This window comes from Electrophorus electricus, chromosome 16 (genome assembly GCF_041902795.1).
Source record: "Electrophorus electricus isolate QZ-2024a chromosome 16, ASM4190279v1, whole genome shotgun sequence".
NCBI lineage: Eukaryota > Metazoa > Chordata > Actinopteri > Gymnotiformes > Gymnotidae > Electrophorus > Electrophorus electricus.
In genome coordinates this window covers 1,467,501-1,477,500 of record NC_137512.1, presented here as the reverse complement: position 1 = coordinate 1,477,500, position 10,000 = coordinate 1,467,501, and the positions used below count along the sequence as shown (strand labels likewise).

General features: G+C 45.0%; 2 protein-coding genes across 5 annotated transcripts in view; one reads left to right on the top strand and one right to left on the bottom strand.

Annotated features, from left to right (window-relative positions):
- Positions 1 to 10,000, top strand: part of dlg3 (discs, large homolog 3 (Drosophila)) — a 54,483-nt gene that overhangs the window by 12,927 nt on the left and 31,556 nt on the right. The window lies entirely within an intron of this gene.
- Positions 4,803 to 8,969, bottom strand: LOC145651682 (uncharacterized). The gene is made up of 2 exons (XM_081698850.1): positions 8,723 to 8,969; positions 4,803 to 6,062 (listed from the first exon to the last, which is right to left on the bottom strand). Exons 1-2 carry the CDS (start codon positions 8,967 to 8,969, stop codon positions 4,960 to 4,962), a joined length of 1,350 nt encoding a protein of 449 aa, XP_081554976.1. The 3' UTR covers positions 4,803 to 4,959.

Genomic DNA, 10,000 nt, shown 5'->3' with positions numbered 1-10,000 from the left:
TATAGTGCTCAGTGCTCTCACAAAGACGTGAAGCAGGTGTGAGTGGTGATGTCCTGTGATGAGAAGACTGGGGAGTATAAGCACAGGTAGAGTTTGGTGGCGTGAGATGTGACCGCACTCAGACGAGCTTTTGTCTCTACACTCCACTACAATGACTAGATAGTAACTGCTTTCCTTTTCATCTCGTGCAGTTCCCTTGGGACTGATAAACTAATGTACATTTGGAGTTTGTGCACAGCTCATTCCTGCTCAGCATGTAACCCCGTATCTCTCGAGAGATACGAATCTATCAGAATATCTCTCATCTCAGAGCCTTAGCCCCTGGAAGCAGTTGTGAGAGGACTGAGCCCAGAAGATTACATGCTGAATTTCCATGCTGTCTTATCAAAGCTTCTCACTTACATGGTCCACAGGCAGCCGCAGTTTTGAGTTGGTATTTGATCCTCTGTAGTTAAGTGGTAGTCTCTATTTTGAGAAGGGATGAAATTTGCTTACCCACATGGTGTATTTAATTATTTTGTAACTATTCAGACAACATCTGAGCAGCTAAGACCTTCAGTCAGTTTGCTTTTTCTGGTCTCTGTGTTGTTTTCTTAACAACAATGCATTTTTTTCTTTTGTTCTCTTTCATAAGCTTGAAGTTTTACTTTTCTTTAATGTGCATTTACTGTTGGGTTATAGCATGTCAAATGTACTAATGTTAACGTGAATCAGTTCAGTTCTGGATTAGAACTGCAATATGTCTTTTATTGAAAGACAAGGCACTTATTCTCACTGAGAACAATGGAAACTCATGACAGCGAAGAGCTGAGACGCAGATAGAGAATGCAGGGGATATGTTGTGTGCCGTCCTGCATCTGGAGAGAAAATAGCAGTTTATTATTTGACATTAGTCATCGTGAGTTTGTGACTCTGCAGAGGGAGAAGAGTAGTCATTAAGCCTTTGTTACAGTGCGAGGCTCAGGCCTTAGTAAAACAACTCATGAAGCTTGGGTTTTTTTTGTTTTTTGGGGGTTTTTATTGGATGTTGTCGAACCATTCACAAAGCACTGTGAGTGTCTTCTGAGTCCAGTCAATGTTTGAGCTCTGTGTTGGTGTCATGAAATGGACATGTTGAATATTAGAAAAACCTCAGCTCATAACAGAAACATACACACACAGTCACACATTTCTGTTTCATGCACTCTGGCACTGGGTAGGAGAAGACACACACCGCTGGTGTTGCCATGGAGCGTTCTGCACTGAGCTCTATATTAGCCTTGCTCTGTCTAATGGGGGCGAGCACACTGTGGAGACATGGCGAGAAAAAAGGGGTTTTGAAAGCAAACAGGATGCCATAAATGTTCATCTGCTTGTATAGCAGGATAAAGTAAGATGCATACGACAAACCCTCCAGTACATCAGAGGGTATTGACATGTTTGCGTTCAGTCATTCTGCTGGTAGCTTGAGTAACATATCTTAGGTTAGGCTTCAGTAGCAGAGTGATATTCAGGAAGTCATGTATGAATTTAACTGCAGAGCCCGATCAGCCAGTTTACAGAGCCCAGTACGGGTCCTCTGGATTAATATAGCGCATTAATATTCCTGTTATGTAATCCTCCACGTACATATGCTGGACTCACTGCAGGGCTAGAGCTGGGGCCGTCTGTGCTGAGGCTGCGCAGATCACGAGCGAGTGATGCTTTTGTCTAGTTTTGCCATCATCTCCCTGTGTTAAACCTCAAACTGTACAGCACGTTAAGGAGTTCTAGTTCTAGGCATAGCGAAACTGCAGCTGAGACAAACGGACTTGCAGTTTTAGGGTGCTGGGTGCCTTACAATACACGGTGAAAATTGTCCTATGCAGCTATAATCTGTTTAAGGAATTCCTTTGCATTTCTCATTTTCATCTCACTTCAAGGTGATTACTTCTCAGATACAAACATCTGCCAAGTCTTCCCTCGTTAAGACGTCCTTAGAGGATATGGAATAATCAGTAACAGTCATTTATGTAATTACCGTGGGCAATGTGAGTTATTAAATTAAAAATCATGCCGTAATACTTCAAACGGGTGAGAAGCAGGGCTGGTCACAGAATTCTGGGCAGGTTTTTACTAACTCACCTTGAATCCTGAAATCTTGCTAGTTCACAGAATAGTCCTGGTTGTGCCAGACTTATTTACTTGGAGAGTGGACAGAATTAAAGTCAAATGAGCATGTGTTTACAGAGCTGCATATACATGCGTAGTTTAGAACTGGCTAATACTTCTCGACATAACACACAATAGAGGAGTCTTGCTATGAACACAATGTATAATGAGGATTAGAAAACCTTTTTTAAGTAAAAAAAAATTATGGACTTTTGATGGTCATAAATATTTTGATTATATGTGGTTACAATGGCCCTTGTAGGGGTTTATTAATGGTTTCTAATGGGTATTAAATACGTCCTAAAGACCTTAAAATCATTAATAATCAGATATAAACACAGAAATAAAAAGGGAGACAGAATTAAGAGAGCACATTCATCCGTACTGTAAAACCTCACGCTTTCCTGCTTTTTTCTGTCTTCTCCATCTGTCGGCGTTTTTGTTGTTAGCTTTAGCAGATATTTCTTAGGTTACTACCATTTAACCGCACCAATCAGAAATGACTGTTTGCTCTTTTCTAAGTTTACATTTCTAAGTTGTTTATGAAATTATTAACCTTAATAAATACATTTTAACCATTTAATTATAAAGTGGAATATTGTACATAATTGTGCACCGTAGAAATAAAATAAATCTATAAAAGCAAGTGCATAAAAGATTTGTTTAAAATGACTACAATAAATAAATACAGGTATGTGTTCACTGTCTTAACTGGTCTATCAGTTCGTATTAAAACAAATGACTGATTTTAGATATGTAGTTCTTTAAAAATTCAGTGTGGTATTATGTGACTCGCTACATGACACCTAGCTGGAAAGAATTTAGCGTTTAGATAAATCATTTTCATTACCTTGGTACACTGTGTCACAGTCCTGCCTTTCAAATGATGGTTGTGTGAAAAAGACTGATCTGTGTGTTCTCAGATCAGTGTTTGTGATATGTGCGCGCTCTCAGTGGAGAGATGTACCGTGCGCTCGTGTTCTCAGATCAGTGTTTGTGATATGTGCGCGCTCTCAGTGGAGAGATGTACCGTGCGCTCGTGTTCTCAGATCAGTGTTTGTGATATGTGCGCGCTCTCAGTGGAGAGATGTACCGTGCGCTCGTGTTCTCAGATCAGTGTTTGTGATATGTGCGCGCTCTCAGTGGAGAGATGTACCGTGCGCTCGTGCTCTCAGATCAGTGTTTGTGATATGTGCGCGCTCTCAGTGGAGAGATGTACCGTGTGCTCGTGTTCTCAGATCAGTGTTTGTGATATGTGCGCGCTCTCAGTGGAGAGATGTACCGTGCGCTCGTGTTCTCAGATCAGTGTTTGTGATATGTGCGCGCTCTCAGTGGAGAGATGTACCGTGCGCTCGTGTTCTCAGATCAGTGTTTGTGATATGTGCGCGCTCTCAGTGGAGAGATGTACCGTGCGCTCGTGTTCTCAGATCAGTGTTTGTGATATGTGCGCGCTCTCAGTGGAGAGATGTACCGTGCGCTCGTGTTCTCAGATCAGTGTTTGTGATATGTGCGCGCTCTCAGTGGAGAGATGTACCGTGCGCTCGTGCTCTGACGCTCCCTCTGTCCAAAGGTGTGCAAGAGAGACGGCAGATCTGGCCCCTATGTGGGAGGCAGATTGTTTGGTTCAGGGCATTGCCTGAAGTGATACAAACATTTAAAATAAAGTCGCTTTTTTCATGGCCTTTTGGCAGTAAATATGTCAGCATATGGATACGCGTGCACATGAATATATTCATAATTATGGAGAGAAAAATAATAGCTTTGCTTCCTGCGCTGTTGTTATTGCATTGTCCTACTTACTGAAATTCTTCATCACTCTCAACACCTACACGGATTTGTCAGCCAAGCCGCGCGCGGGCCCGCAGAGGGACGGATCTGTGGTGGGAGGGTGTCTGAGCACAGGGCCAGAGAAGACCATGACTTGGTGAGGGGTCTCTCTTCTGGGCTTACGTGTGAGAGACGCCTCTGTCATCTGCACTTGATGGTTCAAGCAGCAGACCCTGTATGATTCGTCTGCTTTGATATCTGCTCTCGTGTTACACCCTCAGCCTCCCTGAGCACCGCACACAGGTGGCCGGAACTGCCGGAAAGGAGGGAGAACGTGACTCCTGAACCCAGTCGACTTCTGACTGGCAAGAAAGATTTGACTGCAAAAGACAGCACGGGAGGATGGGGCTTGCTGAAGAAGGTCAAGAGGACAGGCCAGGCTGCTCACTTTCGCACACGATGAAATTTAACTGAAATTGCCTGCTTCTGAGATGAAAACACATATATTGAACATGCATTTCTCACCATTGCCAAATGACAGCAGTAAGGAAAAAAGTGTGTGTGAGATCTTCTGTTCCCACTTATTGGCAGCTACCACTAGTATCAACACAGTGAAGCGCACAGTGCAGTTATCTTAGCAACAAGAGGTAGCAACCAACTGAAAACCAGCAGGTTGTGACCACAAAGCCTTTCTTACTTGGGCTTGGTTGAAATTTGATGTATGATGTATGATATATGATATATCATATATGATGTATGACATTTGATATGTGACGTATGATGTATGATATATGATGTATTATATATATATATATAAAATGATGTGTGTGTGTGTGTATATATATATATATATATATATATATATATATATATATATATATATATATATATATATATGATAAATGATAGCCATTGATATGTTTTTTCAGTAGTTCAAGTAGAAGCTAAAGTCATGTTAACATGTATGTAAAATCAGACGTGTAGTTCACCCACGAACACCTACATCACTGGAGTTTCCATATGTACCGTTTTCATTCTCTAAAACATATTAATCCGGCCAATTTAGCATTTACTTAATTCAGTAAATTTTGTCTCTAGTTCACAATTAATCACACTGAGCACCCTAACCCTCTCACTGACTCTATCCCTCTCACTGACCCTAACCCTCTCACTGACTCTAACCCTCTCACTGACTCTAACCCTCTCACTGTCCCTAACCCTCTCACTGACTCTAACCCTCTCACTGTCCCTAACCCTCTCACTGTCCCTAACCCTCTCACTGACTCTAACCCTCTCACTGACTCTAACCCTCTCACTGTCCCTAACCCTCTCACTGACTCTAACCCTCTCACTGTCCCTAACCCTCTCACTGACTCTAGCCCTCGCACTGACTCTATCCCTCTCACTGACTCTATCCCTCTCACTGACTCTAGCCCTCGCACTGACTCTAACCCTCTCACTGTCCCTAACCCTCTCACTGACTCTAACCCTCTCACTGTCCCTAACCCTCTCACTGTCCCTAACCCTCTCACTGACTCTAGCCCTCTCACTGTCCCTAACCCTCTCACTGACTCTAACCCTCTCACTGTCCCTAACCCTCTCACTGACTCTAACCCTCTCACTGTCCCTAACCCTCTCACTGTCCCTAACCCTCTCACTGACTCTAACCCTCTCACTGACTCTAACCCTCTCACTGTCCCTAACCCTCTCACTGTCCCTAACCCTCTCACTGACTCTAACCCTCTCACTGTCCCTAACCCTCTCACTGACTCTAGCCCTCGCACTGACTCTATCCCTCTCACTGACTCTATCCCTCTCACTGACCTTAACCCTCTCACTGACTCTAGCCCTCGCACTGACTCTAGCCCTCTCACTGACTCTATCCCTCTCACTGACCTTAACCCTCTCACTGACTCTAGCCCTCGCACTGACTCTAGCCCTCTCACTGACTCTATCCCTCTCACTGACCTTAACACTCTCACTGACTCTATCCCTCTCACTGTCCCTAATCCTCTCACTGACTCTAGCCCTCGCACTGACTCTAGACCTCTCACTGACTCTATCCCTCTCACTGACCTTAACCCTCTCACTGACTCTAGCCCTCTCACTGACTCTAGCCCTCGCACTGACTCTATCCCTCTCACTGACTCTAACCCTCTCACTGACTTTAGCCCTCGCACTGACTCTAACCCTCTCACTGACTCTATCCCTCTCACTGACTCTAACCCTCTCACTGACTCTATCCCTCTCACTGACTCTATCCCTCTCACTGACTCTAACCCTCTCACTGACTCTAGCCCTCGCACTGACTATATCCCTCTCACTGACTCTAGCCCTCGCACTGACTCTAGCCCTCGCACTGACTCTATCCCTCTCACTGACTCTAGCCCTCGCACTGACTCTATCCCTCTCACTGACTCTAACCCTCTCACTGACTCTAGCCCTCTCACTGACTCTAACCCTCTCACTGACTCTAACCCTCTCACTGACTCTAGCCCTCGCACTGACTCTATCCCTCTCACTGACTCTAGCCCTCGCACTGACTCTATCCCTCTCACTGACTCTATCCCTCTCACTGACCCTAACCCTAATAATGCAACTAATAATAATAATAATAATAATAATAATAATACTTTAGTGATGGAGAAGCATACAGACCTGCTGTTACAGCAGGGCTTCAGTTATCAGCGCAGCAGTGCGTTTAGGATGTTTGAACTTAGATAGTCCCGACATGCTCCCTGTTAGCTCTCATCCAGTAGCGTGCGCTGTACATTACACGTGTCTCAGAGCCCACCCGTTCAGACACCGAGACTCAGGCACAGTGTTTGTGGCTGGGACTGTAGTCATTAATGTCGGTGGTTCATTCAGCTGTGTGCTGAGCTGAAGGTCAGACTGATAACCTCTTGGTGGCTCTGTTGTAACTGTTCACCATGACGACACAGAAGGATGAACCATAGCACACTTTAGAGGGACAAACACGGATCATTTAATGTCCTTCTCAGACAGTGTCTCAGGATATAATGTCCTTCTCAGACAGTGTCTCAGGATATAATGTCCTTCTCAGACAGTGTCTCAGGATTTAATGTCCTTCTCAGACAGTGTCTCAGGATATAATGTCCTTCTCAGACAGTGTCTCCGGATTTAATGTCCTTCTTGGACAGTGTCTCAGGATATAATGTCCTTCTCAGACAGTGTCTCAGGATTTAATGTCCTTCTCGGACAGTGTCTCAGGATTTAATGTCCTTCTCGGACAGTGTCTCAGGATTTAATGTCCTTCTCGGTCAGTGTCTCAGGATATAATGTCCTTCTCAGACAGTGTCTCAGGATTTAATGTCCTTCTCGGACAGTGTCTCAGGATTTAATGTCCTTCTCGGACAGTGTCTCAGGATTTAATGTGCTTCTCGGACAGTGTCTCAGGATTTAATGTCCTTCTCGGACAGTGTCTCAGGATATAATGTCCTTCTCGGACAGTGTCTCAGGATTTAATGTCCTTCTCGGACAGTGTCTCAGGATTTAATGTCCTTCTCGGACAGTGTCTCAGGATTTAATGTCCTTCTCGGACAGTGTCTCAGGATTTAATGTGCTTCTCGGACAGTGTCTCAGGATTTAATGTCCTTCTCGGACAGTGTCTCAGGATTTAATGTCCTTCTCGGACAGTGTCTCAGGATTTAATGTCCTTCTCGGACAGTGTCTCAGGATATAATGTCCTTCTCGGACAGTGTCTCAGGATTTAATGTCCTTGTCAGACAGTGTCTCAGGATTTAATGTCCTTCTTGGACAGTGTCTCAGGATATAATGTCCTTCTCAGACAGTGTCTCAGGATTTAATGTCCTTCTCGGACAGTGTCTCAGGATTTAATGTCCTTCTTGGACAGTGTCTCAGGATATAATGTCCTTCTCAGACAGTGTCTCAGGATATAATGTCCTTCTCGGACAGTGTCTCAGGATTTAATGTCCTTCTCGGCCAGTGAAACACAGACAGTACTCCTGAGACAGGTACTTGTAAACCCCACGTTTTCATTCAGAAACAGATTTTTGCATGAACAGATTTTTCTAGTCCTTGGAGTAAAAGATCCCTCATCAGATATTCCCTTCACTTCCCCACTGTGTTCCTTGGTCTCTCTTTTTCTTCCTGGTGTCTCTCTCAGCGTGACTGAAATGTCAGGTGCGGTAACTGGGTCTCTATTGATTTGATTGCAGCGTGACTTATATGGGCACCCAGTGATGGCTGGCTGAAAGGAACATCTGAGAGAGGCAACTCGCACTATTTATTTCTCTCTGTCTCTCTCCTCTCTCTTTCTCCCCCTCTCTCTCCCTCTTTCCATCTCTCTCTCTTCCCTTACTAAGCCTAAAGCTCCTCACATTTCTGTCCCCAGTAGTGCTGCCCTAGACTTTTGTTCATAAACCGTCTGAATTACTAATGCACCAAGCGGCTCTGTCCCCTGCCTCCTCTCCGTGTACAGTGTCATCGTCCGACGCTGCGTTCAGTCCTCTGTTCTCCGTACATGCAACCCCTGCACATCTGGTGATGTCAAATATGGTGTCAGTATGTCACATAACTACTGCTGTGTTTTCAGTGAGTTGTTATGAATGTGTGTTGATTTGTGGGCTGAAAGACAAGACTAGCACCTGATTCTCATAGCAATGTTTATCCTTAGTGTGGACTTTGGTAATCGCTCTTGCTATTTGGTGCTAAAAATATGTTTGTTTTGCTAGCATTTTAAATGACACCTCTATTAACTCTTTCTCTGTACACAAACCACCAGGGCTACTTTATTTAGAAAAAAAAAAATTTAACTTGTTTAAAATGTCATGGGTGCTTTGACCCTTCGGGTGTGGGTCCACCCGAAAGCTGTCTGGCAGTGAATGCTGGAGCTTGGTTGTGTCCCCCAGCTGTCCCTTTCTCAGCCACTCTAGCGCAGACATGTTGTAGTGGAGAGCTGATTGTGACACAGCCTGCCTGTCCTCCGGACGTTTCCGCTTCCACCGCGACGCCGTAGGTCTGGGGGCGGGCCCTTTCTGCTCCGCACAGCCAGCGCCGTAGCCACGGTAGCCGTGACCATGGGAACACATCGATTATTTAACGGTTTGGATGAGGCGCTTGTCTCGGCTCCTGCCAGCGTTTGCCGGGAGGCTTTGTCAGCTGGCAGTCCCAGGGGGGCGCAAGCACATCCAGCAAGGAAGTGTGTCAGGTGGAGTGGTAAAGGGAGCTAATATCAGTTCACCTCGTTAATGTGCAAGATGTACAGACGCCAGGACGGATGTACAGTTTTAATGTGAGATGAAGCCCAGTTTGAATAGACGAGCTGCCAAACCAGTGTGTGTGTGTGTGTGTGTGTGTGTGTGTGTGTGTGTGTGTGTGTGTGTGAGTGAGTGTTGCAGCTGGAGAGAAGTGAACAGCAACATCTGGCTGGAAACAGCCTTTAATGATTAGTGTCTGAATTAAAAGGAAATTAAGGGATTTATTATAATCTAATCCAGATTTGGTTAATCCCCGCTGTGTGTCCTTCTGGCACATCTGGACACTCTCCAGCCTGTTACTGTTGCGCACTTTTATCATTCACCCCTCGCCTCTTGTCAGCTATGTCTGCAAAAAAAAACAAAAAAACAAAAAACAAAACCATATCCCCTGTGAGTTTTAAAATCTGCTCCTAGTGAGTTAGCACTGAACAGATGCACATGCAGATGGGGTCAGACAGGGTCAGCCCTGGTCAGCACGTAAGCACTCTGGGTGGTGTACTGGTGTCACACGTGCAGTAGCAGCAGCAGCGTGCTCCACCCTCGCCGGGCTCAGGATAACCCACGCCGAGATTACTCCACGATGGTTGCTTGAGCAGCATGACAAAGACGTGGATTATAGACAAACGGTTAGATTAGGGTGATGGGTGTTCCAGGTTTGGAAGCACGTATTTTCATATTCTAGCTTGCAGGCAGTGAAGACTGCATGGTAGTTTGCTTTCTTTTGCATTGCTGTTATTACTGTGCATTGCAGCCAGGGAGTAAATGCGGTGCGCAGTGTGAAATACAGCAGAGAAGCAGAAGTCTCCGATCGGCCGTTACAGCGCGTCTGTGCATCCTTCCACTGAAGTAGAGTAATGCTGTGA